General features: G+C 41.4%; 1 protein-coding gene across 3 annotated transcripts in view; it reads right to left on the reverse strand.

Annotated features, from left to right (window-relative positions):
* LOC148849241 (vacuolar protein sorting-associated protein 52 A-like) overlaps positions 1 to 25,039 on the reverse strand; it is a 117,336-nt gene that overhangs the window by 60,970 nt on the left and 31,327 nt on the right. For all 3 annotated transcript variants that reach the window (XR_016100870.1, XM_088950290.1, XM_088950289.1), the window contains exons 9-10: positions 18,294 to 18,374; positions 2,284 to 2,427 (exon numbers count right to left, since the gene is read on the reverse strand). Coding sequence is in view for 2 of the 3 variants with exons in the window: in XM_088950290.1 (XP_088806416.1) it covers positions 2,284 to 2,427; positions 18,294 to 18,374 (225 nt within the window). In the remaining variant the exon portion in view is untranslated. The remainder of the gene's footprint in view (positions 1 to 2,283; positions 2,428 to 18,293; positions 18,375 to 25,039) is intronic.

The following is a 25,039-nucleotide window of genomic DNA, read 5'->3' on the forward strand; positions in this document are numbered from 1 at the left end:
GCACATTGAAGTTGACTGTCACTTTGTGAGGGAGAAGGTGCTGAATGGAGAGCTAGACACTACATATGTTAATACAGGAAACCAGTGAGCTGACTTATTTACAAAAGGCTTGAGTCGGGGAAGAGTGGACTACATATGTAACAAGCTGGGAGTATATGATATATACTCACCAGCTTGAGGGGGAGTGTTAGCGTAGGGGTATTTCTGTCTTTATACCTAGATTAATGTTGCTGATTTGTAATGTTGTGTTAGAACCAGTGCTCCTTACTTAAATAAGGGCACATATGTCTTTTCAATTATTTTTAATAATAAAAGTATTGTCTGGTCGACTGGGAGTGAGATTCTTGAGACTTCCAGTTCAAACCAGATTTTCTCCTTTCTCTCTCTCTCTCTTTCTTCCACCTTTCTACCTCTTTCTACATAACCAATCTCAGACAAATAGAACTCCAAGGCAGGTCGAATCATAACACTTCTCTTTCTCCTTCTCCTTGTTTTTCTTCTTCTGTTCTCCTTATCTCAACCTCTCTCTCCACTAATCTCTGGAGAACTACGTCACCTGACTCTCCATCAATAATATCAGTACTTTGCGGCAACATATTCACACCAGAATCAAGCTCGGCCCTGCTTATCTCACTTTCCTACTGTTCCTTCGTCTGAAGGGAAACCAAAGACTGAATTTGCTTTGTTACCTCCCTATGAACTGTATCATATGTCCCATTGCCTCTTATTCTTTTCCTCTTGTACACCCATTTGTGCTTTTTTGTAGGTCCTGCCCCTGCCCCTGCCAAGCCACGTTTTAGCCTTGAAAAAATCTGTCACATGTACGACGTTATGGTTTCTCAAATTACGTGGCTTCTTATTGGTCATTTTGTTAATCTGTTCCTCCTGGAAATTGCTCCCTCTACCCAAATCGATGCCCACCCTTCCAACCTTAAACCTTGTAGGGTAGTTTATCCTCTACAAGGTTTTCACCCTGTCCTTCAGGTAATTCTTCAGCACCAGACTCTTCCTTTCCTGTATCCTCACCTTCACTCTCCAGCTCTACATCAGCGCTAACATATCTTTTTCCGAACTGTCTCCTCCCCCCTTTCCACCTCTCTGATTCCGCAAATACAGGAAATTCTGCTGTCATCACATTTTCTTTTCAGATTCATATCTAGCCTCTATGGTCAATTCAACTGCATCTTCGGGCTTGGAGAAACCATGAATCCCATCAAGCTCCTTACTAACCTGAGGAAAATGCCCTATTTTTAACTATTACCCATGCCCTTTCTGGTCTTACCCTAACCCCTTTAGCCCCTTCAACTTGCAACAAATTACTTCTTCATAAGGGTGCTGTTTATGGTCTTCTATGCACATGAGCAAACCATCCAAGTCCACTTTCACTCATTTTATCACCTATTAGAGCTACTCCTAAGTTCCAATGAATGACTCATTTGTGATCCTATCCTTTCAAGTTTTTTGATTCATCCATCTCAGCATATGCATTTCTGTTGCACTCACTCTTTGAACAAATGTTGATTCTTGAGTGCCCAACACTCTGTTCCATACAACATAGCTGGTCTTACAATTGTTTTATAGAAATTTCCTTTTAATCTAAGTGGTATTTTCTACCACATAAGACTCCAGATGCACCCTTCCATCTTGCCCATCCTACTCTTATTCCATGGACAACATTCTCAATCTCTCCTTGCTTATGAACTGTCAAAAAAAGGCACCGGAAAAGGTCACATTGAGTTACTTCTTGGTCTCCAATCCTATATGTACCCTGTTTTGCACTCCAATTATTATTTAATAGGTATAATGCTGAATGCTTTCATCTTCTATGGCAGACCATATTCATGGAATGGAAAATTTTGACTGTACATCTCTATTTTGTTGTATATCAGTACCAACCAAGAAAGTGGTTATAATGCAAGTTGGTGATTGATAATGTGGAACAACATTGAAAAAAAATATGAGTATTGAAATTTTGTCAAACAAAGAAAAATAAATCAACTTCCTAAGATGAAAAACAATCCAGGACTCATGGGTGGAACACTAAATTAATGAAGAATGATATTAACATACATGTAAATGAAATATCTTGTTATTGATCATAAGAGAAAAGCATGCCATCATGGAAACAAAGATGTAAGCCGAAGTATAAAGCTGGGTTTTTAAGTTTTTCAGCAAGACCCACATTATGCAATGACATAGATGTTTCTGTCATAACAATTTAACATACCACTGCCAAGTATTTAACCAATAGTAAAATATCCATCTATTAAGTCTGCTGACAACCTTTGAGACTGCCTTTTGCCTTAGCCTTTCCAACTCAGGCTGAACATCCTTCAGGGCTTTTGATGACTTGACCATAGGATCAACTTCAACAAACTTCAGCTTCTTACTTAGAACTTCAAGAGTTCTCATATAGTCATCATTAACCTGCAGAAGAAGTCAAGATTATCATGTTTCCCTTGATATGAAAAACCAAGTGAAATACATATAGTTTTAAAAACAGGCAAGTTAAATGAAAAGCAATACATGTCTGTATTCTTAACAAGTTTAAGGATATAAGCTACATCTAGTATGAAGGTTATTCTTTCCATGAATCAAGAAACTGCAAGAGCTCTTGGTCTCCATTTTATCTTCTTAAATAAATTTCTTGTACCCAAAATTCTGAGGAGAAAACAAGAAGAGATGGATATCATGAGGAAGGATAACTTAAAGAAGATAGAAGATACATACGAATTTCAAACTCATTATCATAATATCATAATGATTTTTGAATGTAATATCAGGATAAAACACTTGTAAGGAGAATTGAAAATTCAGGGTCTAAAGTATAAAAAGCAAAAACTGGGACTAAAGGGAGGAGTCAAATGGTTAAAGAAAAAGGAGTTTATATTAAAGTTTGAATTTGTCTTTTAAGTGATATATGATGCAGAATCGAAAATTAGATTCAGAGTCTAGACTCTAAATTTGAGTAAGGCAAAAGCTAGGATAAATGGACAAGGGATATGAGATGTGGAATGCAAAGTGGTTGACATGCAAAGTCATGGATGACAGTATTGCCATATAATGGAGGGCAAGATCATGTGGTGATGCATGACACCTCAGGTCTTTCAAGGATTTCAACAAAGAAAAAGAAAACAAATAAGGACTTTCTGCTGCAGAGAGCACTCCAGAAGGAGATATCAAAATTGGCCCATATTGGATCCATCCATCAGTATAGGAAGTAGACGCATTTTAGTCGATTCCCTGATTCATTAGATTTATGGGTGGACTAGATGAGAAAGGGCTGAGATTTCTGTTGGATGTCCACCCATCAAACCACCAAAAATAAGTGAGATTATTATTAAAATCTCAATTTTGATAGTTGTTCCCTAGGAAACCATGTCTTTCTGAACATGTGGGAGATAAAGATCCAGCGGGAGCAGAGCTTCTTTACCTCCAGACTCGGGTTATCCTTCTCTGTGAACTTTCAGGGGTTGAATATTGAGGGTGATTCTCAGTAAAATGAAAAAAAAATACCTTCCTTGGGCTGAAGGAGATTAAGCATTTATCAGAGAGACAAGACCCTTGTTGTTTAGACTGAATTCCTCATTCCACTTGATTCTATGTTCTACCAAATTGGTGGGCAATATGCTTGTGAGAGAGAGGAGTCTATGCATTGGTGTTCATTTTCCCACCATAAGGAGAAGACATTGGATTTTTTTTACCTTTTACAACAGATGACATCAGAAACTGGAAACATGTGGCAGATTTGCCTTCAACTAAAGCAGCCCCCATTGTTAGATGGACCTCTCCTAGACCAGACCATATAAAGCTATACCTTGAGGGCTGTAGCTTGGGAAATCTGGGTCTGATATGCATTGGAGTGTTCAGAAATGAGGAAGGAAACATCATTGCAATGTACTCAGGACCTATAGGAAGTGCAGATGCAATTAAGGCAGAAAATGGGAAATTTCCCCATGGGATAAGAAAGGCACAATCCTTGAGCATCAGAGACCTAATGAATGAAGGAGATTCAAGAATTGTAACTGGATGGCTAAGTGAAACCTACACAATTTCAAAGAAATACAGATAACGTATGCATGAAATCAAAAAAATGATAGTGGAACTGAAAACTGTAGTGAAATGGATACCACAATATGCTCTGTCAGATTTGAAAAATGAACCTATCTCTTCTTTTTTAGTTCCTTCAGACACCACTTCTGGTTTTGGGTGGAACCTCGGCCTGCGAAGGGCAATTAGGGATACAGACTTGGACAGCCTCTTACCTTTATTAGCCATCCTTGAGAATATCTTCCTTGATCCTTGTTAGAGTGAGCCGAATAGGGGTATTTTAGTAATCTCATGTCAGTTAGGTACTTTGCTTATGTGGCTGTTTTATTAGAGTACCCTGCCCCACACTTAAGTAAGGGCAGTTTAGTCTTTGTAAATGCAATTAGAACCTAATAAACATTAGGGGGTTGACTGAATGGGAGACTAATCAGTTTCGACTAAACCCTCCTGTTCTCTCTTTCTCTTGTCTTCTTCCTCATCTTCTTCTTCCTTCTTCACTGGTTCAGGTTACTGTAGCTGCTCCAAAACATGGTATCAGAGCGAGGTTTCTGACCTGCTTCTGCTTGTAAAGCATCTCAGCTGTGTTCGTGACACCTTCTTCTTCGTTTCTGGTTAGTTAATGGAGAGAGCTGGTTCGCCCTAGGTCTGAGACATCACAGCTCGTTGTTCTCTGCTGCGCACAGTTTTCTTCATCAGGGAAGGTGATTTCAGCAGTGAATGGTTGGCTGATACTCTCAAAGGAATGTTGGTTATTTAGTCCGTTTGTGTTGCTGGTATTTCTGGGTAGGAACCCTTCAAGAATCAGTTAGTACTGATTAGAACCTAGAGAACTAGGTTCATTGTTGCCCTAGGAAGGGCTGTGTGTGCAGTAGCCGAATGGTGTAGGGCTGCTCTGAGTTGTTGAGAGGTGTTAGGGCTGCTGTAGGTGGCCAAGTGGTGTAAGGTGGAATGCAGTGACCTTGCCAAGCTCCTTGTGATTGTGTAATGCCCTCTTAAGTGTGTTAAACAAGTTTGAACTGGGTGTAGCAGTTTGACTGTGTTGTGGTGCTTGTGATGCACAATTTTTTTTTTATTGAGTAGTTGTAAGAGGGCCTACTGTTGTGTTGTGGTGCTTGTGATGCTTATGTGGGTCGTCCGTGTGTGAAGTCAGTAGTAGTGTGAAGAAGAACAAGTGTGTACTCCCACTGTTGTGTTTAGGGGCTGCAATAGGTGCTGAAGTATCAAACTGTGAACAACATCAATCAGCTTGTAGCTGAGAAGTAAGGTTAGAGGCAACTGTGAAAGAGTACAATGGCAGCAATACGAGATGGCTACAATGATCAGAAACCTAGTGTGATAGTTTCCTCCGACTACCTAGGGGTACAAATGACCTCAATTAAGCTGAATGGGGAGAACTATGTTCCATGGGCTAAATCAGTGGAAGTGTTTCTCAAGGCAAAGAAGAAAGTAAAGCATGTAAGAGATGAGAAGCCACCGGAGGACTCTCCAGGGTTTGATGATTGGGAACAAGAAGATGCTCAAATCATGACTTGGCTGTGGAATAGTATGGAACCCAAAATTAGTGCCAACTTCATGTTCCTTGGTACGGCTAAGGATATATCGGAGCATGCTAAGAAACTATATTCTGGACAAGATAACACAACAAGAGTGTATCAGCTTTATCAGGAGTACTTTGATTTACAACAAGGAACCAAAACACTAGAAGAGTACTATGCCTGCATGAAGAATATAAGGAATGAACTCAATGTCTATCACCCCCATACTCCAGATATTAAAGTTCAGCAACAGCAAAGGGAGCAACTAGATGTTACAAGATTTTTAGTGGGGCTGAAGTCGGAATATGAACCAGTTAGAGCCCAAATATTGGGGGGCTCTACTCTTCCTACACTTGAGGAAGTATTCTCAAGGCTTCGTAGAATTTCTTTGGGACAGACAGAGAACTCCACACAGTCTGATAGATCAGCACTTGTGACAGCTAGAGGGGTTGGACATAGTACAAGAGGGGGAGGTCATGCTCCCCGAGGAGGCCGTGGCAGTTCCATGATTAGTCAGGGTGGTCATGACTCAGGGGGAGGCCGTGGCATAGGGAAGAATAACTCTACAAGGAAATGTACTCATTGTGGTAGAGAGGGACACACAGTGAATTTCTGTTATGATCTACATGGCCCTCCCTCTAAATGGGCTAATCATGTTGTAGCAGGTGAGGTTGATATCAGTGACAGTAAACCGACAGACCGAACTCCTGCCACATCTACATCTACCTCTGGGAGGGAGATGGTGAGCGTACCGCATGATGAGTATGAACGGTTCCTTCAAACTACTTCACAGCATAACACTGCCACACTTGCCCAATCAGGTATTGCTTGCATGTCATCTAAAACCTCTCCCTGGATTATTGACTCTAGAGCCTCAGATCATATGACCGGGACTCCAGGTGTGTTCTCTTTCTAAAACCTCCACATCACAAACTGTTACACTTGCCAATGGGTCCTCATCTCCCATATGTGGTGTTGGTAATGTTGACATGGCTTTTGTGCCCTTATCATCTGTTTTATATATCCCTAAGTTTCCATTCAATCTTATGTCTGTTAGTAAAATAACCAACTCTTAACTGTTCTGTTACCTTCTTTCCTTCCACTTGTGTTTTTCAGGATCTCAAGACAGGGAAGAAGATTGGTGGGGGGCATGAAGCTGGTGGATTGTATTATCTTGACGGTGGTAGATCTTCAATTGCTCTTCAGACTTCACTTACTCCTCTGCAATGGCATTGCCGACTGGGACATCCATCTCTCAAGGCTCTCAAGATTTTGGTCCCATCATTGAGTCATTTGTCAGTTTTGCAATGTGAGTCATGTCAGTTTGGGAAATATCGTCGTGTGTCCTTCAGTCCAAGAGTTGAAAGTCGTATGTTGAGTCATTTTTCTTTGGCTCATTCAGATGTTTGGGGTCCAATCAAAATAGAGTCTTATAATGAGTACAAGTATTTTGTCTCCTTTATTGATGATTGTTCAAGAATGACATGGATTTACTTAATGAAAAAAAGAAGTGAATTGTTTTCCATTTTTCAAAAATTCCATGCTGAAATACGCACACAATTTGGTGTTCCAATCAAAATTCTCTGTTCAGATAATGGTCGTGAATACTTTCTTACTTCATTTCAACAGTATTTAGAACAGCATGGCATTATTCATCAGACATCATGTGCATTCACCCCTCAACAAAATGGGGTAGCTAAACGGAAGAACCATCAGCTTCTTGAAACTACTCGGTCTATTCTTCACCACATGAATGTTCCTAAACGGTTTTGGAGTGATGTTGTACTCACTGCATGTTTTCTCATTAATCAGATGCCCTCCTTCATCCTTCATGGTCGGTCCCCCTTCTCTATCTTGTTTCCCACTTTATCTCCATTCCCATTAATTCCTCGTGTCTTTGGTTGTGTGTGCTTTGTCCACAATCTAAGCCCTGGAATAGACAAGCTAGATGCACGCTCAATTAAATGTGTCTTCCTTGGCTACTCATGGACTCAAAAAGGGTACAAGTGTTATAATCCCATTACCCGGAAGTGCTATGTCTGCCCTGATTTCACCTTTTTTTAGTCAGTCCCCTTCTTCTCAAGTCCTGAAGTGCCTTTGTCTCCACTCGTCCTTCCTCTTCCTCTTCCTCTTCCTCTTCCTATCAATAATCCAGTTCCAGATGCTGTTGTTGGAGTAGACTCATCACTTCATCCCGTGCAGATCACCACCGACCGTCCACCAATCCGGCAAGTGTATACACGTCGAACGACACCGGCCCCTCCAGCTTCTACCTCATTTGCGGATCCTCTCATGGCTCCTATTGTTGAACCTTCAAACCTTGACCTACCCATTGCCTTACGGAAAGATAAACGCAGTTCTACCCTCCATCCCATTTCCAATTTTGTTTCATTATCTCGTCTTTCTACCTCACATCACCAAATTGTTTCCCTTTTATCCTCTATTTCCATACCTAACAATGTTCAAGAAGCTCTCAGTTCACCTGATTGGGGGCGGGCAATGGAGGAGGAACTTTCTGCTCTTCAACATACTCAAACGTGGGAACTTACTACTCTCCCACCTGGTAAGCATGATGTGGGCTGTAAATGGGTGTATACTGTGAAATACTTGCCAGATGGTAATGTGGAGCGTCTGAAGACCAGACTTGTTGCTAAAGGTTACTCACAGTTGTATGGAGTGGACTACATGGAGACATTCTCTCTGGTGGCTAAGATTCATTCTGTTCGTGTACTAATTTCCTTGGCAGTTATGTATGATTGGCCTTTGTTTCAGCTTGATATAAAGAATGCCTTTCTCCATGGTGATATTGTGGAGGAGGTATATATGGAGCAACCACCGGGGTTTGTTGCTCAGGGGGAGGATGGTAAGGTATGCAGATTGAAGAAGGCAATTTATGGGTTGAAACAATCGCCGCGTGCTTGGTTTGGGAAGTTCAGTAAAGTGGTGAAGAGTTTTGGAATGAAGCAGTGCCAGGTAGATCACTCAGTGTTCAGCTATGACTCAAAAGCTGGTAAGATTCTATTAGTGGTCTATGTGGATGATATTGTCATTACTGGCAATGATAAATTAAGGATTGGCAAATTAAAGGTGTTAGTGGTGTTAGTGAAGGGGTATTTCGGTCTTTGTACTTGTTGAGAAGGTTGATGTGTACTGTTATGTTAGTTCGAGTGTCTCTTACTTAAAGAAGGGCACTTAAGTCTTTTCCATCAAGTTAATAATATAATAACAGGTCTGGCCGAATCTAGGGTGATCTTTCTCTAATTCGAACCAGCCTTTCTCTTTTTCCTCTCCTTTCTCTCTTCTTCTTTCTTCTCCTACTTGTTGTTTACTTTATTTTACAGTCAACGAACAAGACAGAATTCTAGGGCAGGTCAAACTTCAACATGGTATCAGAACCAGGTTCAACAAATCAGACTTACTAGAATTCTGTCTTTTGCGCATTCGAATTAGGGTTTCTCTTGGGTTTCTTAGCTGTGAGTTGGAGACTGGGAAAAGGGCTGAAAAGGAGTGATCGCCCTCTTCCCTAGGAGGTTCCTATGCCTCCAATTGTGTCGTTGGTGATTGGTTGCTGTGGTTTCTAAGCCCTAGTTAGGGATGGTACGTGTGGTGCAGTGGTGTCTCAGCCCTTCGTGTGGTTGGCCTTCAGGCGATGAGGTAAAGTCTTTTTTATGCATATTTTCTGTTATGGAATACATGAGAGGTGTAGTACAATTCGCATGATGCGTTTCAATTGTAGTATGCTAGGGTTTATGCTAGGGTTTATTCTGGTTTGTGTGTGATTCAAAGGGCAATAGTGTGGATTAGGGTTTGTGGTGTTACAAGTGTGGTTTTCAGCACTTGATATCGCTGAAATCAGGTTGTAGACTTCAGTGAGTAGGGGATGTGGTGTTGTAGTTTTTCAGCATTTAATACTGCTAAAATCAGTGTGCAGATTTCGGTGATTAGGGTTTGTGGTGTTGCAGTTCTCAGCATTTATTACTGTTGAAATCAGTGTGCAGATTCCGGTGAAGTGTCTGTGTGTAGTGTGCAGTGTGTAGTGCTCATAATTCAGTGCTCAGAATTCAGTGATAAGGGAGTTCAGCAATGGCAGATAACAGTGATAGTAAACTTAGTGTCATGATCTCTACTGACTACCTGAATGTCCAAATGACCTCCATTAAACTGAATGGAGAGAATTATGTTCCTTGAGCCAAGTCTGTGGAGGTTTTTCTGAAGACAAAGAAGAAAGTGAAGCATATAAGAGAGGAGAAACCCCCCGTTAATTCTCAAGAGTATGAAGATTGGGAACAGAAAGATGCACAGATCATTACATGGTTGTGGAACAGTATGGAACCCAAATCAGTGTGAACTTCATGTTTCTTGACACAGCCAAAGAAGTGTGGGATCATGCTTAGAAACTATATTCAGGTCAGGATAATACCACTAGGGTATATCAACTGTATCAGGAATACTTCAATCTGCAACAGGGAAGTCAGAGCCATGAGGAGTACTATGCCAGTGTGAGGAATATCCGTAATGAGTTAAATGTCTATCATCCTCTCACTTCTGATGTCAAAGTTCAACAGCAACAGCGAGAGCAGCTTGATGTGACACGGTTTCTGGTGGGGCTGAAGTCTGAGTATGAACCAGTACGAGCTCAAATACTAGGGGGATCTGCTCTTCCATCTTTAGAGGAGGTGTTTGCTCGTCTTCGGAGGGCTTCCATTGGATCTATGGATTCTAATGTCTCCGATAAATCAGCATTTGCAGTGTCGAGAGGTCGAGGTGGCAGAAGTGGGGCTCGAGGAGCCCAGCCTGGCAGAAGTGGTAGTGGTGGATCTACACATACCCGTGGTGGTGGTCGTACTAGAGGCAGAGATTCAGGGGGAGCTCGTGGTAGAGGACGTGGCTCGAGTCCACAGAAGTGTACTCATTGTGGATTGGATGGACATACCATTAACTACTGCTACGACTTACATGGTCCTCCCTCGACGTGGACCAACCATGCCGTGACTAGTGACACCAGTTTCAGCTCTAGACAGGAGAACCGGTCAGCTGACCCGATGCCTTCTACTCCCTCAAATGGCCCAGGCAAGGAGATGGTGAGTGTTCCTCGGGATGAGTATGAGAGGTTTGTTCAATCCAAGTCGTAGCAGAACACAGCTTCCTTTGCACACTCAGGTATGGCTTGTTTGGCATCCACACCCAACCCCTGGATTATTGATTCTGGAGCCTCCGATCACATGACGAGAACTCCAGGTGTGTTTTCATCTCTCACTCATAGCTCAACATCACAATCTGTTACCCTTGCTAATGGCTCCACATCATCTATCTGTGGTGTTGGTAATGTTGACCTAGACCCTGTATCCCTATCCTCTGTTTTATATGTACCTAAGCTTCCATTTAATCTTATGTCTGTTAGTAAGCTGACCAAGTCCCTTAAGTGCTCCATCACTTTTTACCCTTCTATGTGTGTTTTTCAGGATCTCAAGACGGGGATGAAGAATGGTGGAGGGCATGAAGCCGGTGGACTGTATTATCTTGATGGACGTGAATACTTGTCTTCATCTTTTCAAGAATACTTGGACCAACATGGCATTATACACCAAATTCATGTACTTACACTCCGCAACAAAATGGGGTGGCTGAGAGAAAGAACCGCCATCTTGTAGAAACGGCACGCTCCCTCATGCACCACATGAATGTTCCCAAAACCTTTTGGAGCGATGCAATGCTCACTTCTTGTTTCTTAATTAATTGGATGCCCACGTCTATCATTGATGGCCGTTCCCCTTTTAGTGTCTTATTCCCCAACATGTCTCCGTTTCCGCTTCCTCCTCAGGTATTTGGGTGTGTCTGCTTCGTTCATAATCTGGGTTCCGGGACTGACAAGTTAGATGCACGTTCCCTGAAGTGTATCTTCCTTGGCTATTCCCGAACACAGAAAGGGTACAAGTGTTATCATCCCAGTTCTCATTGTTCCTTGGTATGTGTTGATGTTACATTCTTCGAGTCTACTCCGTTCTTCGTCGGGTCCGATGCTGCTGCTTCCTCCTCATCACCACCTCCTCTTCCTCTTCCCGTGGCTGATCCACCTCCTCTGGTTCCAGTCATGCCTACGCCCTTGCCTCCGGTGCCACAGTCGGTTGACCGTCCACCCATCCGTCACGTGTATACACATCGCCCGCGTGTACCGGCTACAGCTCCTCCAGCTTCATCACCGTCGACAGATCCAACTCCAGCTCCGACACCAGCCTCCGACCTAGATCTTCCTATTGCCTTCCGGAAAGGTAAATGTACTTGCACCCTTCACCCTATTTCCAATTTTGTTTCACTTACCCACCTCTCCGCCTCCCATCGCCAGTTCATCTCTTTGTTATCCTCCGTGGTTGTTCCTAAGGATGTCTAGGAAGCCCTTACCTCTCCAAAGTGGTGCCGTGCTATGGAAGAAGAGCTCTCTGCTCTGCATCATAATCACACTTGGGATCTCACCGCTCTTCCTCCTGGGAAGCAGGCTGTCGGTTGTAAGTGGGTGTATAGTGTTAAGTACTTGCCAGATGGTCGTGTTGAGCGCCTGAAGGCACGGCTGGTTGCCAAAGGGTACTCCCAAACCTATGGCATTGGCTACAGAGAGACATTCTCCCCAGTTGCTATGATAGGGTCAATTCGTGTCGTCATCTCCCTTGCAGCTATGTATGATTGGCCTCTCCATCAGCTAGATATCAAAAACGCCTTTTTGCATGGTGATTTGCTCGAGGAGATCTAAATGGAGCAATCACCAGGTTTTGTTGCTTAGGGGGAGGATGGTAAGGTATGCAGGCTTAAGAAGGCTATTTATGGACTTAAATAGTCCCCTCAAGCATGGTTTGGTAGGTTCAGTGAGGTGGTCAAGAAGTTTGGTATGAAACAGTGCCAAGTTGATCACTTTGCCTTCAGTTTTGACTCTTCAGCAGGCAAAATAATATTGGTGGTGTATGTGGATGATATCGTTGTGACTAGGAATGATAAAATGGGCATTGACAGATTGAAGGCATTCCTACAGGAACACTTTCAGACAAAGGACCTTGGCAAGTTAAAATACTTTTTGGGCATAGAGGTAGCAAGATCTAAGCATGGCATTAATTTGTGTCAGAGGAAATATGTGATGGATTTATTGGAAGAAACAGGGTTGTTGGGTACTAAACCGGCTGAGACACCTATAGAAACAAATACGAGGCTGAGCAGTGATATAGGTGAAGTATTTGAAGACCCTGGCAGGTATCTAAAAGGAGCTCCTGGTCGTGGTTTGCTGTACAGGAGTGGTGGAAAACTGGTAGTAGAAGGATACACTGATGCTGATTGGGCAGGTTCTATGCCCGACAGACGATCCACCATAGGCTATTGCACCTTTCTGGGGGGATAACCTGGTAACGTGGAAAAGTAAGAAGCAAACAGTTGTGGCAAGAAGCAGTGCAGAAGCAGAATATAGGGCCATGGCACATACTGCTTGTGAATTAGTGTGGTTGAGGAACCTTCTACAGGGGATAGGATATGACATCAGTACTCCAATGAAGCTCTATTGTGACAATCAAGCAGCAGTTCATATCTCTTCCAATCCAGTGTTTCATGAAAGAACCAAGCACATCGAAGTTGATTGTCATTTTGTGAGAGAGAAGGTGCTGAATGGGGTGATAGAAACTGCATATGTTAGTACGGGAAACCAGTGGGTAGACTTGTTTACAAAAGGTTTGAGTCAGGGGAGAGTGGACTACATATGTAACAAGCTGGGAATATATGATATATACTCACCAGCTTGAGGGGGAGTGTTAGTGGTGTTAGTGAAGGGGTATTTTGGTCTTTGTACTTGTTGAGAAGGTTGATGTGTACTGTTATGTTAGTTCAAGTGCCTCTTACTTAAAGAAGGGCACTTAAGTCTTTTCCATCAAGTTAATAATATAATAACAGGTCTGGTAGAATCTAGGGTGATGATCTTTCTCTAATTCGAACCAGCCTTTCTCTCTTTCCTCTCCTTTCTCTCTTCTTCTTTCTTCTCCTACTTGTTTACTTTACTTTACAGTCAACGAACAAGACAGAATTCTAGGGCAGGTCAAACTTCAACAAAAGGTATTTCTGCAAAATCATTTCCAAACAAAAGATCTTGGAACATTGAAGTATTTCTTGGGAATAGAGGTTGTCGGGTCAAAACAAGGTGTAAATCTGTGCCAAAGAAAATATGTTCTTGATCTATTGGAAGAAACAAGACTGTTAGGTGCAAAACCGGCTGAGACCCCTATGGAACCAAATGTTAAGTTGAACAGTGATACAGGAGAAGTATTTGAAGATCCTGGAAGGTATAGACGACTAGTGGGGAAGCTGAACTATCTGACTATCACGAGACCCGACATATCCTTTGTAGTCAGTGTGGCGAGCCAATTCATGTAGAACCCTCGTATACCTCACTGGGATGCAATTCTTAGAATTGTGAGGTATCTGAAAGGAGCTCCAAGCCGTGGACTATTGTATAAACCAGGAGGAAAACTTGAAGTAGTGGGGTATACAAATGCAGACTGGGCAGGCTCAGTGAATGATAGAAGATCTACTACGGGCTATTGCACATTTCTTGGAAGAAATCTTGTGACTTGGAAGAGTAAAAAGCAGACGGTTGTGGCTAGAAGTAGTGCTGAAGCTAAGTATAGGGCCATGGCACATACTACCTGTGAGTTAGTGTGGTTGAGGAATCTTCTACAAGAAATTGGGTTTCACATGGATAAACCTATGAGACTGTATTGTGACAACCAAGTTGCACTCCATATCTCATCCAATCCTGTATTTCATGAGAACAAAGCACATAGAGGTTCATTGCCACTTTGTGAGGGAGAAGGTCCTTACTGGAGAGATAAACACAGAACATGTAGGCTCAAATGATCAATGGGTAGATTTGTTTACAAAAGCTCTAAACTCAGGGAAAGTAAACTATCTATGTAACAAGCTGGGATTATATGACACATATTCTCATGTCAGTTAAGTACTTTGCTTATGTGGCTGTTTTATTAGAGTACTCTGCCCCACACTTAAGTGAGGGCAGTTTAGTCGTTGTAAGTGTAATTAGAACCTAATAAACATTAGGGGGTCAACTGAATGGGAGACTAATTAGTTTCGACTAAACCCTCCTGTTCTCTCTTTCTCTTGTCTTCTTCCTCATCTTCTTCTTCCTTCTTCACTGGTTCGGATTACTGTAGCTGCTCCAAAACAATCCTAATAGGGAAGACACCAGAATTTGGATCCCTTCTACTTCAGGAACCTTCTCTTGTGCTTCGTTTTTTGAAACATTAACTCAGTCATCTGTCCCTTATGGTGTGCCTTTTCCGATTAAGGAATTTTGGGGCAAGCCCATTCCTCCTCGGGTTGGGGTTTTTTGTTGGGAAATTTTCCTGGAAATAATAAATACAAATGATCTACTTCAGAAAAAGAGACCCAATTCTTGTTTACTTCCTAATAGATGCTCTTTGTAAAGATGATAGGGAATCCGGTTACCACCTTTTGGTCTCTTGTAAGTTTATTAAAACTGTTTGGGAGTGGGTACTTTCTCGCTTTGGGTGTACTTGGAACCCTCCTAAGAGTGTCCAAGGTTTATTCTCCCCTTCGTTTTTCAGATGGCCTAAGAAGCGAGGGAAGATGATGTGGAGGAGTATTAGGGCAGCCATGTGTTGGTCACTATGGGAGGAAGAAAACTCTCAAATATTTTCAGAAAAGGGGAGATCCCTGGAAGAACTATTAAACCTAATACTTTTAAGGGCTGCCCACTGGCTAAAAACTATGGAACTGTTCTCAGACTTTCCTATTGCTGACCTGTTAAGAAACTGGAAAGAGATAGCAACCTCTACTCTGTGTAAGAGGACTCTTAGTCCCTTGTGGTCCCCTCCTCCCTCCGGATTTATGAAAGTGAATTTTGATGGCAGTAGCATAAGGAATCCAGGGCCCTCTGGGATTGGGAGAGTTTTCAGGAATGAGGAAGGGGTTGTTATTGCTCTGTTCTCAGGCCCTATTGGAGAAGGAGACTCTATTAGGGCTGAGATCCTTGCAGCTTTGGAAGGAGTTCAAAGAGCAAGGGAACTAAATATCAGTCGGCTGATTTTGGAAGGTGATTCAAAGGTGGTGATTAGCTTGTTGAAGAAAGAGGACAGTGGCTTGTGGAGTTGCAATAATGAAAAGAAAAAATTCTTATGGCTATGTAGAGGCATTGAGATACAATACAGCTGGGTGAAAAGGACTGCTAATTCTTTTGCAGATGGGTTGACCAAGCAAGGGGTGAATAGGGAGGCTATTTTTTGGGCTATTTTTTAATCTTCTTTCATTGTAATTTTCTGATGGGAAGATAAGACTCTTTATCTCCCCCTTTTTTGTACCTAAAGCTTCATAATTCTTAATAAAGTTTCTGTTATTGATCAATAAAAAAAAAAGGATACCACAATATGCTAATGGACTAGTAAATGGTTTAGCATTCAGCAAAACAAGGGGCATTGAGGGACAGCATGCTTTGAGGCCAAGTTATGTAAATATTTTGTACAAGAGATCTTTAGTGTTAGATGAGGCTAACCACTCTTCAGGAAATAAGACAACATGTACACTTATTCCAGAATTATCAATAAAACTTATTGTAGTTACTCATCAAAAAAGATCATTGAATTTTGACATAATTTATAGTAATCATGTTTGGATGCCTATTTTGGGCTCACTTCAATAGCCTTTTCAAACCAGATAAGAACAACAATAGGCCCTATTGGACTAAGAAATAAATAGCCACATGTAACTAGGAATTAGTCCAGGATTGGGTTCAGGTAGTGGGATTTGAATTAGTGACAGGTTTGGATCATCATGCATCCTATTTCTATATAGTTATGGCATTAGGATTTCAACTGTTTTTATATGTTTTTTCATTTTTTTTCTTTACATGCATGTTTTTCCAAATGTATTTTTTATTTTTTCTCCTTTTCTATTAACATTTTACTTTCTCCATCTAACCCAGTGTGGTCCAGATTCATGCCCCAACACAGCACACCCCGTGGCCCACTACATACACATTGCACACAGGTTCAGGTTGGAATAGAGTTTAGTTGTCTCAGTTTTATCAGGTATGATGTTTGCAATGGTAACTCAGTCCTATTTTGGGAAGATACTTGGGTGGGAGAGGTTCCATTGAAGGACCTTTTCCCTTCTTTGTTCTCTGTTTCAAGGTACAAAAAGCATGTTGTGTCAAAGTTTTTTTCCATTCTGAATAACCCATTAACACCAAACTGGGACTTTGGGTTTCGTAGAGGTTTAAGGGAAGAGGAAATTGTGTCTCTCACAAATCTGCTAAGTCTACTTGATACAGTATGTTTGGACCCTTCTGAACATGACACTCGGATTTGGACACCCCAGTGGAGTGGATCCTTTTCATGCACTTCTTTTTTTAAATCCATTACTCAGTCTACCCCCAACCAGCCTTTGCCTTTCAAGGAAATTTGGTGCAGGCCTGTTCCCCCTAAGGTTATGGCTTTTTGCTGGGAAGTGTATTATAGGAAAATAAACACCTTTGACATTCTACAAAAGAGAAGACCTTTTCTCTGCCTCTCACCTTCCTGGTGTATTCTTTGTAGGTCACATGGTGAGGACTGTAACCATATACTAATATCTTGTTCATTTACTGCAGAGTTATGGAAGTGGCTCTTCTCATTGTTTGGGTGCAGGTTGGTTAGGCTAGCAGATGCAAGCTTGCTCTTTGATCCTGCTTTCTTCCCTTGGTGGCACAGAAGAGGAAGAATTATGTGGAGGTGTGCAAGAGCAGCGCTGATTTGGTCTGTGTGGGAAGAAAGGAATGCTAGAATTTTCCAAGAGAAGGAGAGAAGCCCAGAAGAGATAAAAGACTGCATTCTAAATAGGGTGATCTTATGGCTAAAATCACTGGATTTATTCCATCAATTCTCATTCAATGATGTGTGGAGGAATTGGTTAGCAGTGGCTAATTGCTCATCCAAAAAAACTAAAGTGAGCATGGCTTGGGAACCCCCTCCTGAAAGATTCTTGAAGCTGAATTTCGATGGGAGCAATCTTGGTAATCCTGGTCTGTCAGGGGTGAGAGGGGTACTGAGGAATGAGAGTGGGAATGTGGTCCTTATTTTCTGAGGACCCATAGGAGTTGGAAACTCTACTAGGGCGGAACTTGCTGCCGCTATTCAGGGAGTACAATTAGCAGCGCAGATAGGTGTGGAACAGATGATAATAGTAGGGGACTCCAAGGTAGTAGTGGGCTGGCTACAAAATCCAGAATCTGTTGTGTGGTGTTTTAAGAATGAAATTAAAAAGTTCAACTGCCTGATAAGAAGCTTGACTGTAAGAATACAATGGGTGGGGAGGTCAGCAAATTCTATGGCTGATGGACTTGCAAAGCGAGGGGTAAATAGGGAAAGTTTGTATTGGGCTCAATTGTAGACTGAAACTGTCTTCTATCTTTTGTCTTTATTCCTACTGGTAGGAGAGGACACAGCTCGTGCCTCTCCAAAGGAAACTTGTAACTGCACTAATTTTTATTAATGAAATTGATCATTTTTAATTATCAAAAAAAAATGGAGCTTAGTTAGCTCAGGTCTGTGTTATGTCAAACCCGTACTAAACCCAGCCCATTGACTACACATGACCAAACATGTTTGTCCACCTCTACAAATTATATCTGAGAAATAACAAATACAAATTTCAGAACACAAAGAATACCTCTCCACCAACAATTATGTCAACCATTCTCGGTGGAACAATAATGTCTTCAACAAATCTTGCCAACTTCAATTCTGCAACCTGCAATATAAAGAACCAAATTAGAAAAATAAATAACCTGGAAAAAATCAGAAAAGCAACAACAACAACCAACCTTCAAGGAAAGAGAAAAAAAAAAGGTAGGAACCAGTAGGATAATACTAATGTCCCATATTGTAAGAATGATAAGTGTTCTCCTAGATGAGATTCACTATATTTGACACATGGAAGAATCCTATGGCTAATCCAGACCATCCATCAGATATGAAAACCTCTGAATTGGCCAAAAACTTGAAGCAAAGACAAATTAACCTAAAAGGATGTCCGCATAAATAAGAGTTTAGTTTGGACAAGTGGCAAGACTGCAAGAGATGGACTTCTTGTGCCAATCAATGTGATGGAGGTAAACGATGTAACTAGGATTGTGGTTGAAGGCAAAGAATCAAACCATTTGGAAATTTTTCAATTGAAATGTTAGCCACATAGGATGGCTAAATAATCTTATCAGTAGGAACACATGTGAATCTAAGGCATAAGGCCCCGTTTGGCACGTCTTTCCACACGGTCTTTCTTCTGTTTACAAGCTGGGAAGACTGCACCGCGGTCTTTTTCTGTTTGATTCGTAACAGATCTAGCCGCCAAAAGTCAGTGCGCCAAAAAGAAATGAGAATGGAGCTTTTCACGTCTTTCTCACTTTATTCTTGCGTGAAAAGATGCACGGTCGCCAAACTAGCTTTGGGCTGCTCAGATCTTCATGCAAAAGCTCAATGCATCTTTTATCCGTCAGAGCTACCAGAAGATCTTCCCAAAAATACTTGCCAAACAGCCCCTAAGACTGTAATCCCCTATTCTCATAGCCCCCACCATTGCAGGGCCTCGGAGGTCAGGCTGGGGAAAAGTTTTGCTCACACTTGAAGTCCTAATCTCACAAAGATCTATAAAGAAGTGGGAGTGATTGTGGTCTCCATTCCTAGAGAACCATAAGGATGAGGTGCTCCTCTTGATTCTATGGTGATTGATGAGGATGTTGAGGAAGTGGATGCTGAACACAGTTGCTCGTCTACCCTCATAATTCTCTCTCAAGAAGTGGGAGTAAATGTTGTCTCCATTCATAGAGGACCACTGAGGAGAGTTGTTCCTCTTGATTCTTTGGTGATTGATGAGAGTGTTGAGCAGGCTGATGTTGACCACAGTTGCTCATCTAGCCTCAGAGATCCTTTGAGACTTGTTCATGGGGTTAGGAGCTTGCAACAAGGCTCCAATCTTGTGGTTTATTGGAGGGTGGAGTTCAAAGGGCAGCACCCATAGAGGCATCATGTTCGGGGGGACATCCTAATGTTTTAAAAGTGCACCTCAGGCACACAGGCTAGCCTCACCTAAACCAAAGCACAGCCCCTTTCAAAAGGCATGCACTTGGTGCACCTTGCACCTCATCCCAGGCACACCCCTCTTTTAAATATACCTTTTTTGTCATTCTTTAGATTCCTATGTATTTTACACCTTCGTAATGGTATCAACTTCTAAATTATCTTTTTACAGTCATTTATACACTAGTTATGGGCTATCAGTTTTTAAAATGAACAAAAATAAAGACCTTCCAAATACCTAAAGCCTTAGTTCTTCTAACTAGGATCTTAAAAGCAAAATTTCAACTAAATAAGTAACAACAATAAAAGGCCATTACCCAATGTTGTTCCAAACCATCTGGGGTCTTTAAGGGGTAGACTACAGTCCTAACATTTGGTGTAGTGACTGCACTCAAATTGAACCTGCATTGTCATGTTTGCCAGCCTGAGATTCTACCATTACACCAACTATGGTCCCTATTAAAGAAGTAACAACTATACAACTAATATCTAATCTCTAATCCTAAAAAAGAAAGACTTCCGACTTAAGGGGGAAAAAAGGCCATTACCCAATGTTAGTCCAGACTATTTGGGGTCTTGGGAGTCGTAGACTGGATACAGTCCTAAATAGAATGAACTACAACTAAGCTCACAAAACTAACCCATCTATACATACAATCCAGACATTTAGGTTAGAGGTTCTGTCCCAAATCCCTGCAGGTTTTTGTTTAAGCTTGCCTCAAGGAAGTTTTACAAGGGCAGAAGGCTGATCTCCTAGGATGCAAGATGTTTAACATCACACTAACCACTTGAAGTAATATGACTAGGAGATAAATAAACAAATTGGAAGTTTCACATGCTTGAATTGTTAAGTGCTTAAAGCACTTTGGTACAATGCACAAATGTTTGCTTTCACTTCAATATGTTCACTTTGAATATGTTTTACATGTTATATTATGTATTTTAAATTGAGCCAATAGGCTTTCTAAAACATTTTCTTTTAAAATGGACGCTTTTATTTTTTATGTGTTCCTTTTTTAATTTTTTTAAATGTGTGTCTTGCTCTGAAAAGGCATGCAGCTCACCTTGCACCTCAGTCTCTACAAGGCTTTTGCACTTGTAAAATATTGCAAGTCTGCAACATCCTGATTGACCAAACGTCTAATTTTAATTTTGAATTTTGAAACTGGAGATAGGTCAGTTTGGACTCCTGGAATAACTCCAAATCATTGTCAGTCATTGAATCAGTTTGTCCAAGTTGCCTGGTTCCAGTAGAAGATCTGATGGAGAAGGTACACTTTTTTGGTCCGACTGTGAAAGTGGAAAGAGCCAGTGCCTCAAAAAATGAATAAAATGTGATCCAACTTAAAAGTCACAACATGTAACAGTGATTTGTCCACTAACTTGTAAATCTACAGGCCAAGGGGCAGATCAAAGAACAGCTTCTATTACAATAGGAAGAAGAAAACTTCAAGACTTTTAGAACCAAAGGTGCAGGAGGTCAACTCATTCTCCTCAGGTCAATGGCAGTTCCTATTTGCAGGTGTAGATGCAAGGGAAAGTGGGAAACATGCCAAGATGCAATCTAGGGGCCAAGGAAACAAATCAGGATGCCCTAAGCAAATCAAAGAGATTTGCAACAGGAGCTGGGTCAGATCAAATGGGGTTGTTGAGTTTTGAGCTAATATTACTTGTTTTTATTTACATAACATAGTTAGGGAATTATTGGGCCTTAGGCCCATTAGTTTATTTTTAAGTTAAGAGTGCTTAGTCAGTTCTTACAAGTAGCCGACTTACTAAGGGCATACTTGTCCTTGTACCCTCACAACCGAAACCTTTTCTTCTTTCTTTTACAGTTTTTATATCAAAACAGGTTATCCAAACTTTTCTACTTGGTATCAAAGCAAGTTTAAAGAGTTTTTGAGCTGCTCCATCATGCAGCCCTATATTGGCCAACTCCATGATGAGGTAAATAGCTAGTTGAAGACTTCAAGTAAGCCCTGTTTTTAGATTTTTTTTAGTAGATTTGCAATCCCTTGTAGCTGTTCTAGGGTTTAACACCAAAATAAGGAAGAACTGGAGAAAGGGGGAGAATCCTGATTTTAGTAGGACTCTTCAATTTTGACCTAGGAAGTGGCGCTCTAGTTTTCTAGGGTTCCTTGAGGTTCTCTAAAGGGGATGGTTCAAGTCCCAGCCTTTTTGGAGGTCTTTGGAGGGAGCGGCAGTCTCTTCTCTCTCTTCTCCCACTCCCACGGAAAATGGAATCTTTGGAGGGAGGGGCTTCTAGGGTACCAAGGTGTTTGAGGTTTCTAAAAGAGACGAATACCTTTCATTTCATCTGATTTCCTAATCTATTCTACGAGTTATGCAGGGTTGTGGAGTTGAAAATAAATTTGCAGGTGAAATGGTATCTAGGGGAGGAGGTGCTAGAAACCTCTTCAGGGTTGGGACCATTACTACAGCTAAGTTGGATAGTACAAACTACTTAGAATGGTCACAATCTACAAAGATGGCCATTGGTGCTCGTGGAAAACTAGGGTATGTCATTAGTGAGGAGAACTACATGATGATGACTTGGTTGTGCAATTCCATGTTACCCCATATAAGTAAGAACTTTTTTTATGGGCAAACATAAATAAGGAGATTTGGGATGGAGTAGCAAAAACCTATTAACAGAACGAGAATGTTGCTAGAAGCCTACAAATTGAGAAACCAGGTGATTGCTACTAGGTAGGGAGATAAGTCTATTTCTATTTATTTTTCAGCCCTCGAAACCTTATGGCAGGAAATAGACCATCTGGAGACTATGGTTTGGGGAAGTAGCAAAGATGCAGCAACTAATCAGAAGTTGGTAGAGAAGAATAGGGCTTTTGAGTTTATAGCTGGACTTAACCCTGAATATGACATTGCATGATAGCATATTCTTTCCCGAGATAGTGTAACTCTCTCTCAAGCACATGCCTTTGTGTTTGGAGAGGAGAGTAGGAAGAATGTGATGATGAGGAACTTAGGCCTTGAGCAGTCAACTATGGTTAGCACAGTGAATTCTAAACCGAGTGGGGACATGGGTGGAAATGAACTGAGGAAGGAGGACAAGAAGGATCTGATCTATGACTACTGTAAAAAAACTAGACATAATAGAGATACATGCTAGAAGCTTTAACCACACCTTGTACTGAGCCGACTCAGAAACAAGAAGGGAAATATGAACAAGGCAATGACTAAGGGTGGTCACGAGCCGAGCTTCTCACGAGCTATTCGAGCTCGACTCGGTTTAAACCGAACTTCAAGCCAAGCTCGAGACCAATGAAGCTCGGCTCATGAGGTTCGCGAGCCTAGTATAATAAATGATTGATTTTTTATTATTTATTTATGTATGTATTATAAGAAATAATTTTTTGTATGTAAAATAAAAAATATTTTTTATATGTATAATTTTTATTTTTTAGAAAAAACTTGGCAAGCAGTTGAGCCGAGCTTGAACATGTGAACTTTGAACCGAGCTGAGCTTGAACTCGAGCTCGAGCCTAACACAATTTCAACAAGCCAAGCTGGAATAGCCAAGTATTCGGCTCGGCTCTACTCGAACTCACCCCTAACATTGACTAGTGATTTATCAGGACCACCTACTACAGCCTCTCTAGAGTTTGTTGCAGCAACTACAATGAGGGCTGAATTGGAGAGATATAGGCAATTTCTGAATCAAATGGATACAACCAGTTCTAACTCATTATTAGGTGGACAGCAAGGTGCGGGTGGATCAGGAGGTAGCCATTCTACTTTGTTTGCACAAACAAGTAGTTCGCATGCCACTACAAATTATGTATCCACTACAGGTAAGGGGGGACCTCCCTGGATTATAAACTCAAGAGCCTCAGAACATATGACCAACATTTCCACCATTTTCTCCTCATACCACCTCTTCTCTAGTAGAGATAGAGTTTCCACAACAGAAGGATCACATGTTCTCATTGCTAGGAAAAGGTCTATTAGGATAACTGACACCATTACCCTACCTTCTATCCTTCATGTCCCTAGACTAGGCACTAATCTTTTATCTGTTAGTAGTTTGACAAAGAATTTGAACTGTCCAATAATTTTTTCTCCTTGTCATTGTGTTTTGTAGGATCTGGAATCAAAGAGAACGATTGGGAGTGGTAGTGAGGTGAATGGAATCTATCTTCTTGACGTGCTTCCCAATCATCATGTCAGCAGGAGCATTGAGTCAGAGTCAGTGAGTCAGATTATACTTTTGCATAATCGATTAGGGCATTTGTCTTTTTCTTCTTTGCATTTTTTGTTTCCCAAATTGTTTGAGTATGTCAGTTGGTCTAGCTTGGAGTGTGAGGGTTGTCAACTTGGAAAGCATTGTAGACATTCCTTTAAAGCAAATAATAAAAGATGTTCTTCTGTTTTTTATATTGTTCATACTGATGTGTTTCCTCTATGGGTGGCTATCGGTATTTTCTTCTGTTTGTGGATGATTATTCTCGATACTCTTGGATATATTTGATGAGGTACCGTCTTTGGTTCAATTCCATCGGATGGTGCTGACGCAGTTTAGGGTACGAGTGAAAGTATTTAGATCAGACAATGCCAAGGAATACTTTGAAAAAGAAAAACTAGCATCATACCTATTGGAGCATGGTGTAGTCCATCAGAGCAGTTGTATATACACTCCACAACAGAATGGTGTAGCAAAATGGAAGAACAAACATATTGTAGAAGTAGCTTTCTTGATTAATCGGATGCCTTCTCGTGTCCTTCAATATAGCACTCCGTTCAGCCTTCTTTTTCCTAAGGGGGAGATGTTCCATATTCCTCTAAGGGTGTTTGGATGCGTATGCTTTGTCCATGTTCTTGGTCCTCACCGCTCGCTCAAAGCTAGACCCTAAGGTGAAGAAGTGTGCCTTCCTTGGGTATGCAGGAAACCAAAAGGGGTATTGTTGTTATGATCCAATCTCCGAGAGTCGATATGTTACTATGGATGTTACCTTTTTTGAGTCCACACCTTTTTTCTTGAGGGGTTCCTCTCAAGGGGAGTGTTTTGGAGAAGGAAGTGAGCAATCTATACCACTTCCTGTTATAGCTCCTTTGTCCACTCCAGTGTCTGACCTACATATCTCATCCACTTTGCCACCTCCATTGTGTCCTGTCTCTTAGTGTTTTATACGACAACGCCTATAATAGCACAGGGAGGTTGATTCCATAGCAGAGGAACCCACATCACTCCCTATCGACTCATCGGAAATTCCAAGTTCGATTGACACAAACCCAAGTATGCCTCTTGTTTCCTCTGATGGTTTAGTTCCTATTGATACTACTAACCTTGCTCCTAACACCATTGCAGATGACCTTGAT

The sequence above is a fragment of the Nelumbo lutea genome, chromosome 6 (assembly GCF_056320005.1).
Source record: "Nelumbo lutea isolate HS-2025 chromosome 6, American lotus-T2T, whole genome shotgun sequence".
NCBI classification, from domain to species: Eukaryota; Viridiplantae; Streptophyta; class Magnoliopsida; order Proteales; family Nelumbonaceae; genus Nelumbo; species Nelumbo lutea.